The 26,726-nt window shown below is 43.3% G+C and overlaps 1 protein-coding gene across 2 annotated transcripts in view; it reads left to right on the forward strand.

The window, feature by feature from the left end:
- Window positions 1-8,923: 8,923 nt before the first annotated feature.
- The window catches only part of tcf7l1b (transcription factor 7 like 1b), a 30,767-nt gene continuing 12,964 nt past the window's right edge, over window positions 8,924-26,726 (forward strand). The window contains exons 1-3 of one of the 2 annotated variants that reach the window (XM_031744471.2): window positions 8,924-10,024; window positions 10,152-10,224; window positions 10,354-10,481. In XM_031744471.2, coding sequence (XP_031600331.1) covers window positions 9,839-10,024; window positions 10,152-10,224; window positions 10,354-10,481 — 387 coding nt within the window. In that variant the 5' untranslated portion in view covers window positions 8,924-9,838. The remainder of the gene's footprint in view (window positions 10,025-10,151; window positions 10,225-10,353; window positions 10,482-26,726) is intronic. The other variant, XM_031744478.2, reaches the window with a different exon arrangement.

Raw genomic sequence — 26,726 nt, forward strand, 5'->3', positions numbered from 1 at the left:
ATTGTCTTTCTTTTTTGCCTCCCTCCCCTCTCTTGTCAGTTCTGAGTCATTATCAAGAGTTTCAGGAAATGAAATCGGGACAATGCTCCAACTCACTATTTCATATTGAACATCCTGATTAGTTTGAGTGCAGAGCTCTCTGTTTTCTGTTTCTCATGTGCATTCTTCGCATATCTTCAATGGACAGTCAACACGCTTTCTCGCGCAAAACTTGGAAATCGAATCTTAGCGGCGAACGCAGGATAGTCGTATCAAGGAAGAAAAAGAGTCCAGAAAGGGATTGTTGTACTGTTTTCATTCCTTTACATACGTTAACCTCAGATGGATCTTAAACAATGGCTGTGACATGGAGCAGATGCGTGCCCGATTGCATTAACCTTTTAAGCAGAACTTCATGTCAGATGCAGGTATTTTTTTGCAGCTCAATTAAACACGTCAGCTCAGAAAAGGAGACAGTTTTTGACAATACGATGCCCGTGAGGAAACACCTTATACGTCTCTTGACACTCGGTACTGAGTGATAGCGGAGGCTGAGGTTTGTGTCCGTTTGAGTTCTTCCGTTTATGCAGCAGCGTTGCTGTAATATCGTCTGTGAAGTTTAGTTTAAAAATGTTTTGAGCAGTAGTATTTTATTGCACATTAACCAAAGAATTTCTGGGGCCTGCAGCCTGTCCTGTGCCTCAGTGCACTGGTGGAGTCGACTGATTAGACATGCTATTCTCTGGACATTTATCTTCTTTATGAAGCAAACCAGAATTTTGAGCTTTATTCCAGATGATTGTTGCACAGCTTTTTTTTCTTTTAAATTTGTTGTACTGTATTTACTACTTTGTCATATTTGTGTTATTTCAGTCTCTGACATACTGACACGGTGACGTGCTGTAATGTTTGGATGGTAGGGCCAGGATTTCGCACAAATAAAACGAAAGCGTGAATCCGTCCTGCCTTGTATCAATGGTTCAGACTGCCGCTGGTGTAATCGTGCAAGGATTATTTTCTTGGCATGCTTCAGTTACCCAGATATGGGCACATTAATAATAACTGAGCAATGTTCAAATGCCACCACAGCTCAACTAAGTACTGATGCTGACCATGCGCACGGTGTACCCATCTCCTGATGGCTGCTTCCAGTAGGGTGCACAGTGTCACAAAGCTCAGATCATCTCAAACTGGTTTCCTGAGCATGAAAATTATTATCAGGGATGTGCAGCCGACAAATCTGCAGCAACTATGTGATGTCATCATGTGAATATGAACCAAAATCTCTCAAGAACGTTTCCAGCAACTTGTTGAGTCTAATAAAGAGGCCTGTGAGAGAATGTAGCTATATTACATTATTGTTACATCCTAACCCATGCATTGTAGAACTAGGTCTTTATAATTACATGGTTAAATTACTGGCAATTATATACTGGGTAGTAGTTCAGTCTTAAAAAGGAGTTTCTGTTGCCCCTAAAATGTTCATCAGCAGTGCGTGTTTGTGTGTGTCAGTGTAGCATACTTAAAAGGAGCTAGCTCTGGTGTATTATCATATAATATTACATATTTGTTCTATACGTTGTTCCTTGCCATGTTATTGTTTGTGGGAAGGCTCGCGCTGTGTGATGTAAGATGAGAAAGTGCTAAAGGTAACATGAGAGACAACAGGCATCTTCATTTTTCAACCACGGGCAATTATGAATATAATACTCATAGTTTGAGTTACATGTTTTGAATCTTCCTCCAAGCCCGAAGCCTGACCCTTACCTCGCCTTGCCCTGTCATATCAAGTTAGGGCTTATACTGGAGCTGGGACGTGACAGCTGGAAATGGTTTGAGGCTCTCCGGATAGTTTGTTTTCAGAGCACACTGCGGGACTGGATGAGAGACACGTGTAGGTTAGCCTTTCCTCGTAGTTCTTTTGTATCTCAGAGATAGTGTCGCTCCAAAAAACCCGCACTGTAGCATATTTGGTTGCTAGGGGGCATATGATAAACTGATTTGCGCTGTCCCAGCATCCCAGTAACATGTCACTATAGTTAAATGGCCTCTTCTGTGTTTTTTGAGCTCTTTGACCTGTTGGGGATTCATTTCCTGGTCTGTTGTGCTTCTCAGTCTGCAACTGGGGTTCTGGCATAATTTGCGTTCTCACCTCCCAATCCCTCTCAGATGGTGGGGTGCTTTTCCTTTCTTTATGACCAAATAAATCAGACTGGTGCCAAAGAAAAAAAAAGGATTAAAATTCCCCTTTTGCTGTCTTGAGAAGCCCAGCTGCACTGCGCTGTTTGTTTTCCACAGCTCACAGTGCAGCTGCAGAGTTAAGCATTACAGAGAGGTGGGCCAAAGCAAAACAGAAATGACTTATTTTTATTGGCACGTACCTTTCCATTCACTGAGTGATAATTGTATGGTGGAATTAGAAAGAAACAAGAGCAGCAGTCTGGTTGAGATAATTTTAATATGGTTAAAGTTGCTCTCTGTTTACAGGTAATAACTTCAAGGTGGTTTTCTTCACTCTGAGGACTCTTTTTTTTTACAGTAGGCTTTTGCTGCGCTGCTAAACCCTCTTTTCTGACCACAGTCTATTTCAGAAGACACACTGCACCAGCCACACTTAACTGTATTATGTAAAAAGCGCAAGAAGCAAAGAACACAAATAGTCACTGTCGCCAGATACAAAGAATGACAATAACCTTGACTTTATGTAAATATGATATTAACTCTTACAGTGGTCTATTCTGGAAGGACTCAGCAAACGTACAGCAGCTATTTTAACAGCTGCAGATGAGCGCCTCACCATTCATAATGCAGAAAGATAGCGGCGCAGATGCACCAGGAGATAACTCAGGAAGAAATGTGGTGTAGCAGGTAAGACGTGTCTGTGTGATTCTTTGTAAATGCTGCCTGAATGTAAATGAGCATGACTGTCCAGCAGGTTTTATAGAAGCCTGCTCTCTCAGGTGTACGTGATCGCTCAATACCCGCCTTGACCTCGCAGCAAGTTTTGCCCAAAAAGATATGGGGTGGTGCTCTTTACTTACCCAGCCCACTTTGTGCAATTTCTCCTTCTCAAGCTTTTTTTTTCAAGTAGTCCAATTTTAGAGTTCGGATGCGTCTAATAAACATGACTCACTTCCCCTTAAACAGTACACTGCTAGAGCATCTGCTGCATTTACTAATAGCAAAACATAGCACCTATTTACCCTCTGTGTTCATAACAGCATTAAAGTACCTGGAAATTATATCCGTACTTTCCACAGATAGCATCTATCCTCCCGCAGCTCACAAACAAGAACATTTTATCCCAAATAACACAATTTAACTCTTTTTATGTCGAATTTGTGGCAACTTGTTGTTGGACACAGCATTTCTCTGGCTTGTGAATGCGACTTTATTAATTAATGTAAAATACAAAAAATTCACATCTGCAAGATCCAGCAGAGGGTTGTGCAGGAATACTGTGGAAGAGAGATTCAGATGATGGTTTCCAGATCCTGTGCATTATTCTGACTGATCTTGTCCTGGATATGGTCATTCTATAAGTAGTTGAAAAAAAAGGAGCCATAGAGACTACACTAATAATAAGCAATCCATGTGAAAAACAGAACTTCACGAGGACTGGGAATAACTTATCTTCTCCTCTGGATACTTGCAGACAAAAACCAGCAAGGACGCTAAAAATATGCAAAAGACTTGTGGTGCAGTTTCCCAAGGCCAGAGAAAGGAAATAGACTGACAGTTTCTCCCTGACCCCTTTACTACCCCCCTGTAACCTCCTAACAACCCCCACGGGGGATCCTGTCTCTATGTGTAAAACAGACAGTCAAAAAAGCATCCTGGAAACTCTAGAGCCACAAAAACAAGGGGACATGAGGAAGTCCAATAAGCTTGTATGTTGAGGGCTCAGTCGGGAGATAATCTCGAGGCCACACAGAGCAGGCGCCAAGTCTATAGAGCCTAAAAGCTCCACTGCGCAGCACAGCAGCGTGGTCATTGTTGTCTTTGGAAAGTAAGCAGCTCTAGTAAAGGCCGGTGGTGTGAAAGCCACCTCTCTTCTTGAGTGTCTCCTCCAGACCCTGTTGTTGACATACAGGGCAGGTGCAGCTACTCTCTACAACTGCATCGACCAGAAGCCCCCCCCACACACACACAGCGCACACAAACACTCATGCACTCACATACACATAGGGGCCTTGGTATCACAAGACAGGGTTATACGGACAAAGACAAATCTACCATTTTCTTTAATATCTCTGCAACAATCAGCAAGAGGCTGCTGAGTTAACACAGGGCCCACAGAGATGAAAACAATGGCTGGATTCTTCTGGCTTGAAGATGGCTATGGGAAATGGCAGGGATGCCAAGGCTGATAAGTGACCGAGGGGCTCAAGTTACTTCCAGCTGTCTGCTGCCATGCATGCCTCTGTGGAACGTATGGTTCACACATAATGCAGACCATTTCATTTGCGTAATGCTCATAAAAATCTGGCGGATGTATTAAATAAAGTCAACAGGCTTTTACTCAGGCAGGGCTTACATCACGGGAACTATTCCCCATTCCCCCCCGAGGAGCCATGCAGTGTGTCCCAAGCTAAGAAAACAGCGACCTTGCATGCAGCAATGTTAACTGGATCAATAAAAGGAGGGAATATCAAGCAACCCGAATGCAGCATCTGGAAAGAATCTGACTCAGATTATGGTAGCTAGATTGTAGGATTGTACACGTAAACAGTGACCACGAGGACCTGTAGGCATATGTGCTTTTGTAGACTAAGCAAAAAATACATAAATCTGTATCTGTCTTCAAGCTGTTAAAATGAGCGGGAGTTAAAATTTATATATAATCAGTCATGTAAAACAATATTATTGTTTTAAATATGGAGCTATATTTTTGTGTTACACTTAAAAAAAAAGCAAAGAAGAAAAAAAAAAAACTAGAGCCACACTGCATTAGCATCACCTCAATACCAGTGAGGGCCTCTTCCTGTCCATTTGGAAAATATAAGTACATTTTCAAGCTGCTGCACACTCCAAAAGGAGAGTGCTTTTGGCAGGCTTTGAAGTTCTCAGAAATAATGCTCCTTAAAAGCATCCTCCACAATACAGAAAAACATGAACATGGATTTTCAGACAAGAGGTGCGAGCGAGCACTTCTTAGCGACCATGTAAATCTCGGCTGGAGGACTTCGACATGTTTGATGTTTTTTAAAGTCTGATCATCTTTTATACTTCTTGCGAACGCCTCATTATAAAGTTCATTTAGTCGCACGTTTATTATCTTTGCTAGAAAAATATGCTAATTTGGCCGGCGCCTCATTGCTGTCATGTTTTATAGCTCGGTCATATAGAAATGAACAGAGTCAGCAGTTGTTTCATTAGGGTAGGATTGATTGCTTTTTCTTTTTCTTTTCTTTTTTTTTTTTGGCAGGAAACTCTGTCTCATCTTGAAAACAGGACTCTGCTTGAAAAGGATACTAAAAATGCAACAAAGCGCCAGAGAGAAGGAGAAGGGCAGGAATAAAACTTTGCAACACAGTCTTTTATTTTCCCCTCTCTGCACAGTTTAGTGTTTCAGTTACACCCTTTAGGCAGTAAAAACTGTCATCTAATCATATCCTCACACAGTCTTAAATGCCATATACGCCCATACCAGCCTGGAAAGGGGACCTTTCTCTGGATTAAAACGGATATGAGGTTATTTTTGTGAGATCCATGATTGCACGAGGCACTCCCATCTAGACTTAGCGTGATGACTGAAGAGGTGAGCTAATATAGCATAGTGGTGATGCAAAAGAGTTGTGCAAGTTCATCTGCTTTTGGATCCTGCCCTTTGAAAAAAAAAGGAGAAAAAAAATCCTGAAATGTTTAGTGTTTTGTTTTTTTTAAGTCTGTTGATCCTTCTGCAATGTGCAACTGTTGGTGCATGCTTAATTTTTGCACACTGCAGTTCGAGTGAGTGACACTCGCTGAATGATTTGTAAGCTTTCTCTTCGTGGGTGAAAATGCTCGGCACCAGATGGGCAGCGACATGTTTTTACGCAGTGTAAACAAAGCATCTTCTTTGGATTATGGAATCACAAATATTAAGATACAACATCACATCTATTATAACTGTTCCAGATTCCTGTTGGACAGTTTTCTGTGCTCCAGTTTCAATCTGTAAGAGACACACACACAGACGCGAATGGAGACATTGGGGAGGGTTGAACTGATTAATGGAAGAACATGACTTGGGTACGCTTCAGAGACAATCAAATGAGCCCTAAATCTCCTGAAGTGAGATAGATAGAAGCACTGGTAGCACATTGTGTGATCTGACATGTCCTCCACATACTTTAACTAGTATTATTAAAGAACTTGACAGTGCGGGTTTGGCCTGGCAGGGCATGTTGGACACACTGCAGCAGATCAGATAGAAGACAGGGGAAATGCTTTAGCACCTCTGAAACAGTGAGGGGGGTGCAGTGGTGGTGGTGAAAAAAACGTGATAAGGAGATGGGAATTACTGCTGAATTAAGCACCACTTTGATTGGGAACTGATTGACCGATGGTTGGCAAAACATGAAAGGATGACCTTGAATTCTCCAGCGCGAGTATGGATTGGCACACAGCATCTCTTCATCTCTCTCCCGCCTCCCCTGCTTTCCTCTCTCCACTCTCATGTCTGTCAAATACACACACACACACACACACACACACGAACTACCACAAGTATAAGCCTACTCTGATAGAAGCGCATACATGTGTACACTACTGCTCCCTCTCGGCTTTTTCACACTCTCTTTAGTGAGAGTGGGGAGGGGGGGTTAAAAAAAATGAACACACAGTCACGTACGACATGCCAGAGTTGAGAGAGCAACTTCAAAGTAAGGCAGATGCAGGGACAGCACCCTGTGAATAAATTTTCTGGCCACCAGTTGATCTGCCCCCGGGCTAAGATTGTGGCTGTTCGCATCTCTCCTGACCCCTCATCAGCTCTCAGTTAAAACCGATCCCACTCCAACGAGGCAGTCGTACGGAGAAACGGGGCTCCGTAGGTTAAAGTCAGAGAGATTAAATCTGCTTTCAGGTGCTGAGGGTGTGAAGAAATTAATTTTTATCAAAGCTGGATTGTTAGAATTTCGCAAAAAGGAAAAGAAAAAAAGAAAGATAGTGGTGTACAAATCAGCATGAAGGCCTTGGCACTATCACAAAACATATTAAAGATACCTGAAGTTTATCATCTTGCAAATATACTCGATGCTGTCCACAGACTGACCGAATTTGCTTTATTATCACGCTTGCTTCAACTATTGTGTGTGTGTGTGTGTGTGTAAGGTTGTCATTATTTAAGAGATACTCCTGTTGGGCAACTGCTTATGCATGTCATTATTATTTTTCTGTGTTGACTTGTTTTAATATTTGATTTCTTTATTAATCATTCATAAGGCTATGGGGCACGGGTGCTGAATTATTGTAATTACACCTGCTGGGACATGCATAGTCTATTGCATCTTTGACATGTAATATCTTTAAGGGGGAGAAATCTGTATTTTTCCTCTACTTAAGGTTTTTGTTTTTTTGAAACGGGGTATAGAAATATGCACACCAGAAACAAAGGGTGTGACTAAAAGGCTGCGAAACAGACTTCGGATAAACAAAATCAGCAACTAACCGGAGCACAATTTGGAAAATTTACTCGTACTTTTTTTCTGCATACTGTAGCCTCCTACATTTTCCACCCCTTAAAAAAGCAAGGCTCTGTAGCCCTGAGGGCAAATACTCACCTGTGTGTGTGTGTGTGTGTGTGTGTGTGTGTGTGTGTGTGCACTAGGTGCAGTATGCAACTACAGTATATGTTGCTTTTAACCGAATACAAACACACACACACACACACACACACACTGACAAGCACATACACAAACACTCAGTAGGAATCTGGGGATCTAATGAGGCCCGTGGAGACAACACTGCTGAATTGTCAGTCAGCCCTCAGCTTGCTGACACACAGTCAACAACATCAGTGACTGCTTTTCACAAGCAAGCGAAGAATGTCGAATTGCATCAGAAGTCAGGAAAAGTCTGAGGTCCGCTGGACTTGGAATAAGAAATGCCAAGATAACGTGAGGCATAAAGAAAGAAAAAGCTCCTGAAGAATGAAATCACTTTCCTAAGTTTATTGCACCTCTGGATAACTTTAGCAACTCTCCATACTTTGTGAGAAAAACAAAACAAACTCAGCTCATTTCATTTGTCGCGGATTTAAAATTCATCCCCGTGTTTAAGATTTATGAGGAGGTTACTTCATACGAATCTTTAAAAAAAAAAATGTAACCACTTCCCTTGTTCTTCCAAAGCTTGCAAAACCAGGCTCCAGTCCTGTTCCTCAAATCAACAATGGGGCAATGTGCTTGAGAGAGAGAGAGAGAGAGAGAGAGAGAAGTGAGCCAGGCATGTCACAGGAGGCCTGGATGTTCAGAGCCTTGTTGCCTCACTGTCATGCCTGGTAGCTGTGCCGTAATAGGCCGTGCTTTATCCCGGGTGTTATTGCGCTTTATTGTTTCAGGGCAGCGCAGACGTGCAATTTAAATAGAAGCGTGTAATTACGAGTTTGTCACTAAAAGCTGGCCTGTTATTTCCTCCCTCCCTGATGGAGGCGGCGTGGTCTCTGCTGCTTACCTGAACAATACTGGGAATATCATCTGGTCGCGTCACACGATAGACTGCTGCTGGTGTTTACTTAAACTATTAAGATTAGGTTGACGCGCTTTTTGTGATTTATTCGCATGTTTAAAACAAAGCCAGTCCACCTCGTAATTTGTCAACAACAACAACAACAATAATAATAATAATGATAATAATAATAATAATAACAATAACAATAATAATAATAATAAAATATTAGGGTTGTGATGTATTTGTGGTCATGCAGCCCTCCAGTTAAAATGCTCCCCCCCCGTCACTTCATGGTCTGTATGGAGACTGCGCATTGGTGGCTTTAGGGTTAAGAATAGCTGATGTAGCCTACACGGCGGTGAATGAAGTGTCGGTTTTCAGCGCAAACTCCTCCTCTACGGACGGGCTTGCGCTTTTCTTCCACTTGAACAACCAAGTAATTTTCAGAGCGCATTCCCCGGCAGCAATGTGGAGGGAAAGGGCGAGCACGTCCAGCTGAACCTTATATTTTTTTTTATACTTTTGCACGTCTTTTTTTTTATTTCTCTTTTTCTAGTTATGAACTTTGTTTACGTTGGGGGCCCACATAACAAATTGTCGGTTCTCGGGGAAAGCAGGCGAGTCCGAAGTGGAGAAAACTGCAGCCCGTGTCGTTGTTGTTTTTTTCCCCTTTTCTTTCCTCATTTTTTTCTTCTTTTTTTTAAACTTGAGCAGTTGGTCTCTTACGCATGGATATTAGGAGATGAAATCGGACGTGTTGCTCGTGCTTGAATAACCTCGCTGTCGCGCGTGCTGTAGTTTATGTGGTCTCCGGACTCCTGTAGGAGGAAAGAAAGTCCCATTCCTCAGCGGCACAAAAAGTAGAGACACACAGGGACCGTAAGTTGTCCACAACCTGCGAAGGAGACGAAACTTTGCCAAGTTTGCGGCGCATCCGGCCACCGACGCCAAGCTTTCATCGATATTTTCTGTCGCCGTTGCAAACTTTTAATTGTGGATTATTAACTCAAGGCTCGACATGGAGCACGGGATCAAGTTCAGAGGATGAAAAAGGAGTTTTGAAATATGAACATTTTCTTGTAGTTTACTGCTGCAGTGGTTCGCTTGGACTACGCTGATCAGATAAAGAAAGAAAAAAAGAAGAAAAGGTCAATTGTTACGTTTGTTTTTCGTCCTCCTTGATACTCTTCACTCATCTGCGAAAATGCCACAGTTAAACGGAGGTGGTGGGGACGATTTGGGGGCCAACGATGAAATGATATCGTTTAAAGACGAAGGGGAGCAGGAGGAAAAGATCTCCGAAAATGTGTCAGCGGAAAGGGATTTGGATGATGTGAAATCCTCCTTAGTGAACGAGTCGGAAAACAACAGCAGCTCATCAGACTCGGAGGTAAGTGCAGAGCACATTTTAAGTGCTCTCCGCGGGGCTCAGCATTAAAAGAAATGGGATTTAATAGCGCTGAAAGTTTCACTAGTTTCCCCCCTCCTCCTCCGTGTGTGTCTAATGTCCGTTGTAGCAAGCAGAGAGGCGCCCCCAAACCAGACCCGACTCAGAAAGTTATGAGAAAACAAGAGACTACTTCAGCGAAGGTAATGATAACAGTAATAATAATAATAATGATGATGATAATAATAATAATAAGAAGGAACTCTGGGTCTTTTGCATAGTGCAACTGGTAATTGTTGTGTCTTGCTTAACCATTTTCTTTATCCCTGCAGCACTGAGAAGACAGCAAGATGGTGGCTTTTTTAAGAGCCCACACTATCCTGGCTACCCGTTTCTCATGATCCCAGACCTCACCAATCCATACCTTTCTAATGGTTCGCTGTCTCCCAGTGCAAGAACAGTAAGTGTCCCTGCGGATGTGTTTCCCTCCCCTTGCTCTTATTTCTTTGTTCCCTCTCACTCTGCAAAAAACTTTGGCCGTGCGTAAAAGTTCCTTGTGCACAACTCAGACCGCCATATTCCCTCCGAGTGGCCTCTCAAGGAGTACTAACTACTTCTTTGTTCTTTTTGGGGATATAAAATTCTCCCTGCCACCCACCCCTCGCAAAGGCTCGCATATGACAACTTCTTATTCAGATGGAAACCTCAGACACGTTGCTCAGTCTTTTTTAAAATAAGGAGCAACTTTGACAGTCCCTTCGAAAAACTGTGCTGCAGTCTTCACACTGGGTCTTCATTATATACTTAATAGTGGCCTCGCCTTACTAAAGCTGATGTTATCTAAAGTGCTGTTATTCCAGGGACTTGTATTTTGCAGTGCAGAGGCTGCTGTTCCTTCTAAAATGCCATTTTAGAATCGCAAGATATTCTCATGTTGTTTTTACTTGCACCACATTTCTTTCTAATGTTGTTAGCTTCAGTGGCATTTCTTTTGATAGGCGGGCTAACTTCTCAAGTGTTGGCCTGCATATTAAAAGCTACTCTGCAAAAAGGGGGGAAAAGGCTGTTGGTCAGGTCATATCCTACAGTAACAACAATGTAATACCTCACTCTGACACACACGGGAGGCATTTCACTGCACTGTGTCCCCCGACAGACGCTGTCCAGAGACTTTAAATGTCCAGATAAGGTTGACAGTCTTAAGCAAGTGTGGCTGATGCAGAGTTTGGAGTGTGTCATTTAACTTGTTGCATTGAGGCATTCCCAGCTTGTGAACTTGTAAACACTTTATAGTGTTTAATACTGATTATTGGTTTGGTTGCTGCTTTTTTTGTTGTTGTTGCAATTTTTCTTTTTCGCAGTGCTTGGCTTCAAACATGACATTTTCACACAGCAGTGGGTAGCCAGTTAGTAATGATGTCGACTCTTAAGGTCAAACAGCCACACATTTTAGGTAGTTTAATATTTGGAATTGGGAGACTGTTAAATGCAATGTAATTGGTGCTGCACAAACTTCCTTGAAATAATCTCTGCTTGTGAGCTCTGTTTTTCTTGAGATTGTCCATCCCCCAAGCCATGTCACCCCCCACCCCAAAAAAAGGAAAAAAAAACAAAAAAACAAGTACTTTCGTTAAGGCCTGGCAGGCATCTGACTGAAAAGGCCCACCCCCCTCCTCTCCCCCTTTATCCTTTTCACTGTTCCTTGCCCACTCCCCTTGCCTCCCTGTACCTTCCATTCAATTAGAAAGGCGTTAGTTGACCATTGTTATTCTGAGCAGTCTTGATGGCTTCATTGGAGGTCTCCATTGGGGCTCATTAACTAAATGGCTACTCTCCTCACTCCATGTGATGCACGCTACCTTGTAGTTTGTCTATGTTGTTGGTTTTGGCCACCAGACTTTCCGAGGAGTGATGTCACAACCCAAGAGATAAACGTACTCGAATAGAAGTGCATTAGAATACTTTTATTCCCCCCAAAGGAAACTGTGGTAGATGCATTTGGTGTAATTAAGAAACAAACCCAACAGCTTCAACTCTGTTATCTCGTCCCTTGCTTTGTTTTGTCATGCGTGTCTGGTATGAATGCCTCTCTCTTCCTGGTGTTTTCTCTAGGAAAACAAGAGCTGAAAATTAATACAGCTTATTGCTTGTGGCAAAGTAACAAATAATTACAGGGGATTTTAAATTCTGAGGTATAATCCTCTATATTTGAAGAAAAAAAAAGAATGGGGTCAATAGGACAAAGTGGGCTGACTGTGTCAATCATCACTGTGGCAGAAAACAAGCAGGCAGACAATAGCTGGCATACTTAGCGGTCGTCTTAAGGTCTCCATATTGTACTGGGCTTTGGGCTGGCTTCGTGGCTTAAATGTCGTGAATGTGATTGGGGAAAGGCTCAACATTTTTCTTTTTTTTTCACCTCTCATTGTGAGAGTCCGGTTTATTTACACCTGTGGATCAAGTTTAGTGCAGATAGGTTTACAGAATAATATTTATCAGTAGCCTGCATACACACATACACACACACGATGAGCTCTGCAGTAAAGTTTATCACGAATCATCATTCTGTGGAATATGCAGATAGGCTAGTGAGATTAAATTTGCCCTACAGGGTAAATGAATTTGTTTTGTCACCTCTCCCGTCTTGACATAAAAACCATCCTGGTGCCCGCAAATACTTTTATGATGTTGTGCAGCTTGGAACGCCCTGCTGCTGGAGCTGCCACATTTGTTTTATAAGCGCCCAGCAGTACGCGGTTGTACTTGTGCTGCATGAGACGCATTAAAGTTGCGTCTCTCACACAGATCGTGTGATTAGTGCCAGGCAACAAAATCCACCGTTTCCATTTCCTGGTGCAGACTAGGCAGCTTGATACCTTTGAGCGTAATGTAAATGTTTTTTTGGAGGTTTGTATGTATGCGAGACATTCATTTTCACATTTGCATGCATCTATTTATAACTCCTACTGCTCTCCCAACTAGCTGCTTTTGTGTAGTAATGCTGCATGTGCATTCAGTGCATATAATAGACGTGAGGTGTTGCTCAAGAGTTGTCATGCAGTAATTTTACTCTGCAGTCTTGAAGGTTTTGAGCCCCTAACTTAAAAAAAATAAAAAAATTTGGGATGTGGCAACCCTATCATGAGCAATGAGAGACAGGCCTACATGGGATCAGCACAGAGTTCCCCTGAGGGCCAAGCATAACTGATTTAAAGCCTGCTCTGAGCTGACATTCCGCTGTAATCCACTGAGAGCTGAGGAGGAGGTTTTATGTTTGCAGAGATGTTCCACCAGACCTCTGCCTGCTGTGGGGCGCAGGACCGGAGCATTTTTTGAAATTTTTGTTTTGTTTTTTTCCCTCTTTACCAAAGTTAGCAGCACAAATCCAACTAAATGTTTGCCAATTCACTGATTTGCATTGTGATCGAAGAGTGTCAGATTTAACTTGGCGAAACACGCACTCCGCTCCACGCCACCGCCCCTTGTTGCCTTCATCAGCACTTTTAGATAACTCGGCCACTACATCACCATCGTCCTCGCCGACGAGCGAAATGCCTCTTGTGTGTGAGAGGTGGCGAGAGAGTGTGAGCGAGGTTAGCCGCTCAAACATATCTTCATCAAATACACGGTGGGACACTCGAACTCCCGAGCATGATTGTTGAATAGAAAATGGTTTGAGATCGAGATATGAATGGAGAGCTTGTATAAGTCTGGACATGTCAGTGGCTATGATTGCATGCCGCTCTGGCTCTCACCACCACCGCCACCCCCCCTCAATTCTTTCTGGTGCTTTTGGTGCTTAAAATGTGCAGACAAAGAAAAGTCAACACAGACATTGTCCCGCTGAATAAAAGGGCCTCTCCCTGCATAAGCAAAGCCTGTTTGTGTGGAGATGTCTTTTCATCAGGTGGCTCACTTGGCATTTCACTCACCTTGCTGCATGTGTGTGTGTGTGTGTGTGTGTGTGTGTGTGTGAATGAGCAACCATGCAACCATGCGTGCTGCACGTTTGTCTGTGCAGAGCCTGTGAGCGTCAGGAGGGGTGGGGGAGTGGGGGCGTTCAGGTGAGGCTGTGTGGATATTTTGCAACAGAGGGAACAGTGTACGGGGCGCTCACATTCTCACAACGCTCAGTGTTGTATTCCTGAATGTCGGCGTGCAAATATTTTTATACCCAAGCGCTGTGTCAACACAGCTAACATTTTTGACTAGGTTTATAGTTTTTAAAGGATTTTTTTTCCCTTCAAAGGCAAACACATCTACATCAATTTGGTGGCACTATCCAATTAGAAGGAGATCTTGATCGCCCGCAGAAATGCCATCACTGGCTGGGAGCTCTCGCCTGGAGTCATTTTGATAATGAACCCACTGCTCGGACTTAAAGGAATTAAAAAACAATCGTGATTTAGTTGCAGAAGAAGGGGAGAGATGTTTACATTCTCAGTTTCCACATAATGTGTGAATTGGTACATATTTCACGGCTGTATATCTCAGCAGTTAGCTTTTATATTGCACAGGGGTAATCAAGGTCAGTTCTAATTAGTGCAACACAAACCAGTGCAGCTAATAATATGTTGCAAATGTTCCAATTTACACAGCAACTAACCAACAAATCAGTAGATGTTATAACTTTATATCATCTCCAGCAGCGTCACATGCAAACCTTTTTTGGGGGGGGGGGAGTGCATGCATCTGGCTTTTGATTTTCAGCCCACGGATGCTTTCTTCCTACCATCCCTCACACAGAACTGTGTGAAATGGTGTCAGTCCTGGTCTCTATCCTTCTCTCTCTAATCTCTGTGGAAAGCATGAGCTGGCGTCAATTCCTCCCGCTACCCCATAGCCTGCTGGTTCACTACCTAACCCACCCACTCGCCCGCCTGACATTAGAAATTCTGTTTATAGCGTTCTCTGGCTTCTCGAGCGCGGGGCCCATCAGGAGCATCTCAGCACCCTTTGAGGAAAGGATAACCAACATCTCCCCTCTCCAGCCGCAGACTCCCCATGTTCAGTGACATCAATGAATCCCTTTGATGTGCCAAGATGAATATGTGTGCGAGTGTTTTTTTTTTTAAAATCAATTTATGTGTTTTTCTCGTTTGCTGCGTTTGGCCAGAACTGCTGCTCGGTTTGGTACACTGCTTTTTCTCCTTTAAAAAAAACAAACAAAAAATGGGAGAACTTGTGTTTAAGTCGAGATACATTTGGCCAAACAGGTGAACATGTCTAGTGCTTCGGAGCGCACGCCGATGTCTCCGCTGTTCTAGTCTCGGAACACAAAACTCTTGTTGTAGAGTTAAATATAGGCGATAGGTGTTCCTGTGAACAAATAGAGAGTCATGTCTACACATGTCCTTACTCTGCATTCAAACAATTGCAATGCTTAGTGGATAATCTCTGCATCATGAATCTATTGTGAGGCTCAAATATAGTTTAGTTAGAAGCAATGGAAAACCAAAGCTTGCTTTCTTTGTCACTCATTTTTTTGGTCAAACTGTTACATATTAAAAAAAGCTGTTCTTAGAGCAAATTTAAGCTTGCATGAATCGTGTGCGTGTGTCTGTCCTCATACGAACGGAGAAGGAGTTTTATTCTTAATACAGTTTGTCAGAGTTGGAGTTGGAGCAACTCTGTCGGATACCATTTTTAAATGACTAAATTACCTGTGCTAGACAAATGTCGGATGATATATCGTTCGGGCCTTAATTATGCCTGCAGCTAACCATAATTATTATGTTTATGATGCAGCCAGTTGAATGAAGGTGGATTAACTGTGTAATCGCTTGTGTAATACGACAAAGAAAGGAGATGAACTTGTGATTTTTTTGTCTGGATTTGTTAAATTAGTCTTATCGGTTAACTAGTCTTTTCACCTCCAGTACACTGCTTCTCATTGAAAACTGCAGATAAAATCATAATGATAATGATCCCTACCACAGCAGTCTAACTGGTCGATTAGGGTAGAGTGACTGTTTCCTTATATAAGTGTTGGTGTGCCCATGCATACCCATAACCACTACTGTTTAGGTTGCATAAAGAAATGTTTTCCCTCTATAATTGTACCTTAAACTCCTCGCTAGTAAAATGTGATTGTACAGCAGGAAGACAAAAAAACCGCTCTAAACAGGGTTTCATCAGTCTGGTATTCCAAGCAGCTGTTTTCAGTTTAAGCACTGCAGGCAGCAGCAGAGGGAGAGAGAGCAGGCATGAGGAGAGATTGTTGATGAGATGTGGTGGTAGAAGCATAAACTGGGGCAGATACGGGTGCTGCTATTCCTTTGCCTGTTATCCTGTGGTGGGCTGCCTTCCAGACCTTGAGGCACTCACTTATCTGAGGGATTCTGTCTCCCACAGAGCACAGCTTCTTCTTCGTAGACCACAATGCTTTACCATTACCTTACAGTCACAACCCAGTCAACAACAGCAGGAGGATATCAGATCATGTGCATGTAGCATCAGTACTACTGAGATTTACACCAGGCCTCGCTTCGGTTCATATGCAGGGCACGGAAGTGCTCTGTGCGCGCACGGCCCAATAAAGGCATGCGTATGCGTTGTACCAGTGAGGCTGTAGTGTCATACTAAATTAAGAAGTGGATGGACATCCTTCCAGAATGAGGTTAGTTGACTGCAAGCAGAGCAGCTGTTCTTCTGGTTGAGGTTATAAATCAGCTATGCCGCTTCCCACCGAGTTAAATGGTGGAGCAGGTTTGGGAGTGCTGTTGGAGCTCGTAGCCCACTGACAGATACATGTCACACATCCGCACGTTGCACCCGTACACAACCCGTGACCCGTTCTGCACTGACATTTTAAGAGTTGGTTTAACCCGTGCAGATTTTCACTTTACCCGTTAAGCAAATGCATCTCTCACTTTGTCACGCATTTTAAGTTGCCGCATGATGATTTCTTGCACGTCGTTGTATTGAAATAGACCAAAACTTGCACGCGCTTGACTATAGAGTCATCGCTGTAACCGATAAGACTGACGCGCCATCTGCAAACTGAATTTAGCTCTGGTAGCGCATAACTAATGGATCGTATATGTAACTGTATAAATAAAGACGGAGAGCTAATGTCACGTGTTTAATACATTTATTTAGACACACACGCATATTACCCTGGGGTAAATGTATGTCACAGAAGCATTATCTCACTCTGTTTAAGCCGTTATCGGTGTGTCCGTGTAATCTTTAGTGGTTTATCATTAAAAATTGATGCAACAGTATTTGTCAAAGAAGTTATGCATTGCCACTTTATTTGGTCAACTTTAGTGTGTGTTTTTTAAGTGAAGTTCACAAAATGTTCATGAGGGCAGGCCAGATCTTAGATATCTAAAAAACAACAACCAGGAAACACCATAAAGAAATGCATTTAATGTGAATTTGTTTGTTAAATATCACACATTGACAATTTTCCCATGAGATCAGGCTGCCTGTCCTGATATTGGTATTAACTTAACCTTTGGGTGCCCCTCTCTTTCCCCGTTAGCCTCATAAACCAATTGTACTTGTTAAGAAGTCACAATGTTCTGCGGAGCAGCAAATTAGATTAAAGCCGAGCAAAGGCACAAGTCATCGAAAATGTGTAGCCTCCTTATCTCGACCCAGACTTGTGGATCCTGTTAGAATAAACAGCAGGAGCAGCAGAAGCGTCTGATGGCCTGAGCTGTTCGCATCGCCCTCAGCCACAGGATATCCCTCTTCCCTGACCTTATCTGCTCAATTTAAAATTATGAGGTAATGTTCTTGATTAGTTATGAGTAAGGGATGTGATTGAGGGCCTTGTGCTCAGCAGACATAAGACACTCTTTACAGATAGCGGGATTCCCCTAGCGCCTGCCCTCAGATAATCAGCATGATTAGGTTGCTTTGTGTTGAGAGTTTATCATTTGATATACTCAGGTTGGGTGCTTCTTTAAAGAAGAAAGTGTTGGCATGAGGTTGATCTTGTATCAGATGATAATCATGGATGTGGGGTAGGGTCAGGATCTCCATCGGAACAATTCCCTACATATTTGACTGACTTATTTGCTTCAAATGTAGAGTAGCTACATTAGAAAAAAAAAAGATCTAATCAAGCCTATATGACATGGAATAGGCCAAGGAGCCCTTTTGTTTGATTTGTACATGGGTTAGAAGGGCTGGCTATTGGAAATCCCTGAAGCAGGCTTTAGGGGCAGGTCTGATTCTCGTGTGAAATGGGAAGGCTCTATAGCTCTCGGCTGACTTGACTGGGGCTGTATGGGTGTGTTGGCAGGGGGAGCGCCGGTCATGAATAGGGTCTTTGACTACCTCAGACTTGCCCTGAAAGGCAGGACAAAGACCCTAGGGCAACGGCTTAGAGCCTCACAGCTGAGCTACAGAATGCTTGGCCCAGTCTTCCTCCCTCCTTGCCTGATTTAAATACTACAGTGGCTTTCAGCATTCTGGCGACGGAGCGCTCGCATTCACCGCAGCACATTTACCATCAACTTTTCCCTCTGTTTTTGTTTACAGTAAACCAATGCCAGAGTTGTTTACGTAATCCATTGTACAGAAATCCATCAGAGGTGCGGGTGAATATGCATCAGTGACTCTCTTTAAAACTGCCTGAAGACGGACTCATGCTGTTCATATTAAGCAGAATTTATTTTGCTGCAGACTAACTGTTGGCATATGTGTGTACCACTGCTAATCACAGCTCCACTCAGAGTTGTTAATTATGGCGCATTTTTGCCTATCCTCATGCAAGATGGAGATATTGGCAAGTAAACGGGATAAAACTCGCTGCGCACCTCGATTATTTTTGACAGATCTGTGTGACTCTTCAGCTTTCGAAATTTGCAGGGGGAGAATAAATAGCCATAAATCTTTTCTGCGGAGTTAATGGGGTTATTTGAGTCCTGTCCAGACACTCTCTCCCCACAGAGTGTCTAGTTTCAGATGTCACTCAGAGCTTTGTTTGCCCCCCTGGGTGAAGGGTTAGAGGTCAAGGTTCAGGGCCAGTTGGCTGAGTGGCCACGAAAGCTCAGGCTTCCCCTCGGCATATCCGATCCCCTCCTCTACATCAGCCCAGCAGCCACAATGAAGGGATCAGTTTGCAGCATTTGTCTTTCCTTTTCATTACCCGAATGATTTTCGACTCATGTCAGAAGTGTAATTAAAAGAGTGCCATTCACGCTTTGTGCAGTGAGTGGAAAACCACTCACTGCAAAGTTATTGTGCTTGTTTTGAAGTTTCACTGCTTTTGCTGTTTTGTCCATCATTACCCCCAAACCTCCCACCAATCTTTTAACTGGGATTATTTGCATAATTTGAACATTTCTGTCAAGACCTTCTTAACCTTTCTCAATTAAGAATCGCACCTCAGCAAAATCTCACCCGGCCTCACATAATAATAATAATGATTTAAAAAAAAAAACACTTCTCAGTTTCTTTGTTCAAAACACCTCAAAACTTTCAGCCCCCACCCACAATCTCAACTTTTCTCCCTGCCCCACCACCGCCACCACCCAAACATGTCCTCCAGCCAGGTTTATTATGCCGTTTCACGCAGACCAAAATTGCAGCTGCATGGAGAACAATCTGGAGCACATTAGCTCAGGCGCTGTGATTTATAAATTGTTTCTCAGGCCATAAATCCCTGCTGTAATTGTGCACAAGCACCCCCCTCCTCTCTCTCTCTCTCTCTCTCCAGTCACCCCCTCCTATTCTCTCCCTCTCTCTCTCACTCTCTGAGCAGCTTACAGTCCTTGGGTTAACATTTAATTGTTTGCAGAAGTGTGCAGCCTGGATTGAGTGGAAGCTTGTTGCATTGTGGCACAGTATCGCAGAAACAGTTCTCCACGAAAGATAAACTTTCCTACTTTTTTAAAGGCTGTTTGTAAAACCCCCTTTTTTTTCCTGTCGCGTGGTGTGAGTTAAACGTTCAGAATGGGATGTGAGCGTTTTTGTCTTCAGCTCCCTGTTACTGTGGTTCATGCTCTGCATTCCTGAATACTATGTAATTGTAAGGGGGCCTCTCCTCAACCCTGTCCCAGGGAATCTGATATTTACAGCAGCCCCTGATCATAATCACCTTGCCCCTCTCATTAGATTGCATTGAAAGTGAAAGATAGCAGCAGCTGTATTGTTTTAAGTAGCATGTCCAGCCTCGAGGTCTCAGTGGTCTGGTTAATGTAATGAAGATTTCTTTCTATAAAAAGTTGTGACAGCCTGTATAAATTAATTTTAGTTGCTCAAAACTGGACATGTTTTCCCAAAATATGTAAAAAGTGATTTAGTCAATATTAAAATAAACAGATATTCTCAGGCAATTGATGGTACTCTGCTTATGTTCCTGCTTCATTGTTTTGCTTTCAAGAGACCTGCTGAACCTTGAAGAGGTAAAGGACCTAATGACCCATCCTCATCCCGCCTTGTGATTCCTCTATAGGCTTTTCTTCACACCGTGAACGTGTAGGTTTTGTCTGACGGGTTTCAGGCTTTTCAGAGTTTCAGAGATGTAAGAAGAGCCCTGCACGGGGACAAATTTATAGACAAGCCTATTGCTAAATCGTGATTTAGCACTCAATATCAGCACGATGAAAATGAAGCCTGCAGATTGCAAGGAAATGACTTTTACAAATGTTTCAGGTATTAAAAAAACCAAAAAAAAACCCCCGCTGGCAGTCTTCCAGACCTCCCTGCAGTCTGCTGACAGTACGCATAACTAATCCCGGGGAATGTCATGGCAATTTTGTGCTGTGTCACACATTGTGGAGGTTTGAGATTGCTTTTACTGTTCGATTCAAAAGCTACATTGTAGCACATGTAGCAAATTTATTTACTTTTTGCCAAATGATTTTTGAATATAGTTTGCATGACTGCTAGAGCTTAAAAACAGTGACATATAAATGGAAATGAATTGATTCCATGTCAAAGAGACTGATTCCACATCTTTGCCACCTTAAATTATAAGGCCTCAGTCCCTCTCTGGGTCCCCTGTGTTTGAGAACTGACTGTGGCTGAAACGTACCTGTGGCATTTGAACGTGTGTGTGTGTGTGTGTGTGAGTAGGAGAGAGCTGGAGGAGAGTGGAGGGAGTGGTGTTTGCAGTGGGGTGATAGGGATGTCAGGTAGTAAAACTGAGATGAGGCAGGGCCCAGAAGTCTGCGGGGTCTGGAGATTTGCGCTTTAGCACTCAAGAGAGCAAACACAGGAGGCATCTGCAGGCAGCTGTGTGTGTGTGTGTGTGTGTGTGTGTGTGTGTGTGTGTGTGTGTGTGTGTGTGTGTGTGTGTGTGTGTGGGGGGTTGAGGGGCTGCTGCTGCTCAGGACAGGGGGTTGGGGGAGTGGAGCTGGGTGGTGGTGAAGAGACAGAGGGGAGGGGGGTAGGACTTGCAGAGTGAACACAATCAGCCCTCTGTTTTCATAAGACTTGTGGTATGTGAGAGCAGAAACAAATGTGTTTAATTTAGGCTCTTTTTTTCCTCCTTCTCTCTCTCTCGCTCTCTCTCGCTCGCCTTCTCCACTACACCCACTTATGCCCACCTCAGTTTTTCAAAACTGACTCCCCCCCTTCACGACGCTTTGCTGCCTCTCCTCTAGCCTTGTCAGCTACTCTTGGGAAGTTAAAAAAAAAGAGAGGAAAACAATTGTGCTCTGTCAGTGGGGGAGGAAAAAGGTGCGCTTTTAGACGTACGTGTGTTTACTCTCGGAGGCTGGGGGTAAATATTTATTTGCAACTTCTGGAAAAAGAAGAGAGAGGGGTTATTTTTATGTCTTCCCTGTGTATTTGGGAGTGATTACCACGCTGTGGTATTTGCCCTGTTCAGCGCGAGGGGGTGGGGGTGCATGCAGAACTTATTATTGCCTCCTAAACGCCTTGGCAAGAAAACGCAGCATTATATTGGTAACCCACGCTGTCTCCGGTCAATTTGTGTTTGGTCATAAATGAAAAATTCAGGTCTCACTTGTGTGTCATTGGCGTAATGTTGACACACACACCTAGATTTGTGCACACACACACACACACATACACATTTGATTTCTAAGTCGAGCTTTACTGTAAACAACCAGCCGACTGCTGGTAACCACCTCGTGTTCTGGAGTTAATTATACAGACGTTTACAGCTGTGAATTTCAATGAAACGAGGCTACTCCCCAAACAATAAAAAAGTTGCGTTCCTGCGCGACTGGACAAACAATGCCGCGGGTCGTTGAGCAGAAAGGATATCTTTGACATTAGAGGGCTAGCCTGTCCTGACATCGGATCATTGTGACATTAGCAGGGAGCAGTTTGTGACAATCGAAAGCAGATCTCCAAAGGTGCAGAAAACCACATAACTGACTTCACATAATTAACTTTGAATAGCTTTGCACCCTACTCTCTGTCTTTATGAGATGGCCTTGCTCTTACCAGATGTATAATTATTTTCTCCTGCGTCTAATTACACAGTGAGTTTTAATGTGACCTGCTGTTGTGCTCTGTAACAAAATTACTCACTTATTCCTGACTGTACCCTCACTTTAGCTTTAAACGGCTGATTAAAATTACCTGAAATCCAAGGAGGAGAACAATGGCGGCTTCATTCTAACACACACATTGCAGTTAACGTTGGTTACACTCTAGATGCAGGAAGTAATAACTCAGGACCATGTCATGCTCAAGGAAGACAAAAAAAAAGAAAAGAGTAACCTCATGAAACAAATAATTGCTTGAGTTGCAGAAATGCAAACGCCTGCTGAAGTTGCAGCTCACTCACTGAGACAGAATGTTAAAGAAGCTTTTTATGGGGGTTTGTCTTGGCCTTGTATTCTGTTAATGCTGTTTTATTACTGAAACAGCAATAAATTCACTCCAAGGACTTTTCAAATAAACCCGGTTTGCTGGTGAGTTTGGCCTTGTGCAGAATACACATGAGGTAGTCATATGACGGCATCGCTCATTGAGTAATTTAAAGCTGAGACCTTTTGAGAAAAGCGACCCACGTATCTTGCCTGTTTTCGGAAGAGCAAGTCAGCGCTGCGTACGTCTGGCATACAGTGCGTATCCTGCGTATCCTGAATTCGCAGCCAGCTCCGGGAACCGTCTTGGAAATGTCGGAAGAAGCTTGACGCTGCGCTGTCAGGACCTCCCTGGCGCTGCCTCCCCTCATCGCTCTCCTCTCTCCCCTCTTTTTGCACTAATAGTTCTTTTGTGTACAAGAGCATGTTAAGAGGCCAATGAGCCTGGCCTTAATAGGCCACGTCGCCATAGAAACCACAGCACTCTGGATGTCTGACCTTTGACCCAGTTTTTCTACTGGCTGTGAATAAGAGTGCAGGACAACCAACCGGGTCACAATAGAAGCCTGGCAAACCGAGGGAGTGCCCCTGTCATAGTCACTTAACTTCATTCCTCTGTGGGCTAATGGACACTTCAAATGTGGTAGCCATTAGCAGCATGCTATTTCCAGTGCAGCAACACGGGCTTCTCACGGTTAATGTAGTATAAACCAAGAGGACAGGCTTCAACCCCAAAAGTTTTTTATGGGTGCCTAATGTAACTGTATTTATACTCCATGTACTCTACAATAGAAATATCACCATAACTTACACTCTCATCAAACTAGGTTTTTTTAACCTTCCTCTAATTAACAACCTCCCTACCACCACTACTAATGCATACTTACCTCATAGTGGGCCAGCTGAAAAGTCCACATTCAGTGCAGGCAGTAGCCTCATTCGCAGACGGTATTGCGGGTATTACCAGCTGAACCGCTTGTCATTTCCCCATCAATTACACGCTAATTAGCACAATGACTTCCAAAGTTTGCTTAAGAATTGTCTGCGTAATTGTCCTTAATGTCGACAAACAATGGCGCTTAATGCAAACTCTGAGACAAAGGCGGGTGCTACCTATCACACTTGCCTTTGTGCCGTAAAGCCTTTAATTGTGTTTCATGCATAGATCAGGTTTAGGTGTCAATAGCCCCGCGTGGAGCAGGTGATATCAGCAGAGAAAACCTGGGAGGGACTGTTCCTGTGGGGAGCCTGACAGGGTTATTGTCTGAAGTTGCTGTTCATATGGGCCGGGGGGACGGTAATTAACACCTCAGCCAAACAGCAAGCTGTGTGGCCCATTTGTTTTCTGTTGGGGAGGAGGGTTAAAAGAAAACAATGGGGAGGAGTTCTCCACACAGTAGGTGATTGACATTATCTGCCGGGGTGATCCGTGGAGGCATTCTTGCTGCTCGGCTATTCACTGCAAGTTGGGCGAAGCCGCTTTTACAAGCACCAGGCCGCGTCTGAGCTGCCACTTTATGCATATTCGCTCCTTTATTTGTTGCCTGTCTGATTGTTTTTCTGTTGATTTGAGTGAGTTAATCCAATTCAGCATATCATGCTAAATGGTAAATGGAATTGTGCTCATATAAGGCTTTTCTACTCCAGCTGACCACTCAAAGCGCTTTTTGCCGCAAGCCACATTTGCCCATTTGCACACATTCAAACAGCGCTTCATTTTATGCCCTTTATAACTAAGTAACATTTGGTGTGGGGGTCCATGCATTGAACCACCTCCTGATCCACCGCCACCAATACGTATGCAAAATCCTGCGATCCGTTTGAGATAATATAGAAAAATTAACATTACCTAGATTTACGCTTAACACGACTCCTCAGTGCGACCTTTAAGTTGACAGATAGTTGTTAGCAAAAGTTTGGATTTTTTTTTTTTGTCCCTTTGGCAGACTGTCTGACTTAGTTTGACAGCAAATGTCCAGACATCTGTCTCTTCTCCGTGCTCCGCTGTTGGCCTGCAGTATGGCAGCACACACTTCAGAGATGACAAAGACTCTTGGCTGTGTTTTCCTCTGCTCTGTGAGAGCAATGTAACAATTAGAACCCAGCTCTGGCAGGCCACATGCCCCCGAGCATATGTTGTATTCTCTGTGTTCAAAAACCCAAACGCCTCCAGTGCAGCTTTTTTGGAAAATTTCAGTGGCATCACTGCCACCTTTGTTGCATCTGGGTCCTGTAAAAGTAGCACATTCTACTGATGTCTATTCTGAGTGTTGGAGGCAGCAGGGAAGGCTGGAAGACAATTAGAGAGTTACGAAAATGGATCAGCTAAACTTCACTTTAGTTACACACTTCTTTCAGTACTCTGTCCGAGTGTGTTTACCAGAGCTTCCAGCTCCCATGCTGAAACAGGCATTGCTATGAGACCTCAACCATATGGCTGTGTTTGTTTCTAATAAAATAAGGGCACGTGTAAAGCATTTCCAAATGTCTTGCAGTTTAATTTATATTAGGTTATCTCCTGTTTCACTCTTTTACACACATCTAGTACCTCTTAAGCCACGGCATTTGAATCAGCCACTTAAAAAAATGCTGGCTCCTATTCTGCAGTGCAAACTTTCTTCTGACACTTTACCTGTTTTTTTTTTTCTCTTTCCTTCTGCACTGCAACACAGAGAAAGTTTTTGCTAAGCAGCATGGCCCCCAATTCCTCGCCTTTTGTTTCCAGAAGCAACTCACAGACTCGAACACCCTCCCTCTCTCCCTCTCATGTGTGAGTGAGCGGTGTGTAGCTCAAAGTGTGGACTGGAGCTAATGTGACAGTGTGCGGCTGGCATTACCTGGCTGGATGTTTCGGGGAGTGTGTGAACAGTTGCTACATAGGGCTCACTGGCAATTAAAAGAAAAGTAGGTGCTCAGAAAAAAGTGCCCGGGGGCATGTTCCTCAGTCCTGGCAGAAGCTGTCAAATAAGGGATGGATTGGGTGGGAGAGCCGGGGTGGGCACGGCCGGGCCAGACCAAACGCTCACAATAGCGCTCGTTTCATTTGTGGAAGGACTCATGATTGACATATATTAGACAGAGAAAACTGCATTGTTTTGGATTTTCTCTCCGGAGAGTAGCATTCATTAGGCACTATGCACACAGCAGAGTAAAGTTTCAATAGGGAGCTAGCAGCCTTTAAAAGCAACTGCCTCCTGACAGTTGTATGGACTTGGGCCCATTAGTTGGAACCTACGATTCAGCCTTGAGCAGTATAGTGAAAATGAAGAGGGCTGATGTCAACTCCAAGAATTTCCCCCCTTTTCGAAGGGGAAAAAAAAGGTCCCCTCCCCCTACCTTAGTTCTCTGTTGGACCCCAGCTGTCAGGAAACAATACCCTCTGCCTGCTCCGACAAACTAATTCCTGAAAATGTTTTTTTTTTCTTCCCTCCTCTCCCTTTTCCCTCTCCTGCCATAATGTCTTTTCCATTTTTAACCCACAGCCATCCAAGCTTCCTTCCTCCTTACAAACCCGGAGTGATGAATGGAGTTTTAAAAATCAAAACCTGAATGCATGACTCCTCTAGTTTGCCTCTTTGTCATCATTTACCCTGCACCGACTTTCAGAAAGTGGACAAAGCTTTGCTATATATTCTTTAGCTGATTTTTTCCAGCTTTAAAAAAATTTATTTTTTTAAATGTCTTTAAGTGACAGGTACTATTAATGACCTTCTTTATTAGCAAGATGTTTCCAGTGGGCGGACTATTTTTTGCACTGGAAGTCATACGTGGAGTCTTATTTATAAAACAATGCTAGTTCACTGCAGACTGATAACAGTGGATGCATGGGGAAATTGCGCAACAACATGTGACAGAATTTATAACGCTACCGAAACAATGACTTGTGAAGGCTTTATGTGTCTACTCAACATGGGCATGAATGAAAAACAAAAAGCACTACCTATAAAATAAAACTCTTG

The sequence above is a fragment of the Oreochromis aureus genome, linkage group 12 (genome assembly GCF_013358895.1).
Source record: "Oreochromis aureus strain Israel breed Guangdong linkage group 12, ZZ_aureus, whole genome shotgun sequence".
Classification (NCBI taxonomy): Eukaryota; Metazoa; Chordata; class Actinopteri; order Cichliformes; family Cichlidae; genus Oreochromis; species Oreochromis aureus.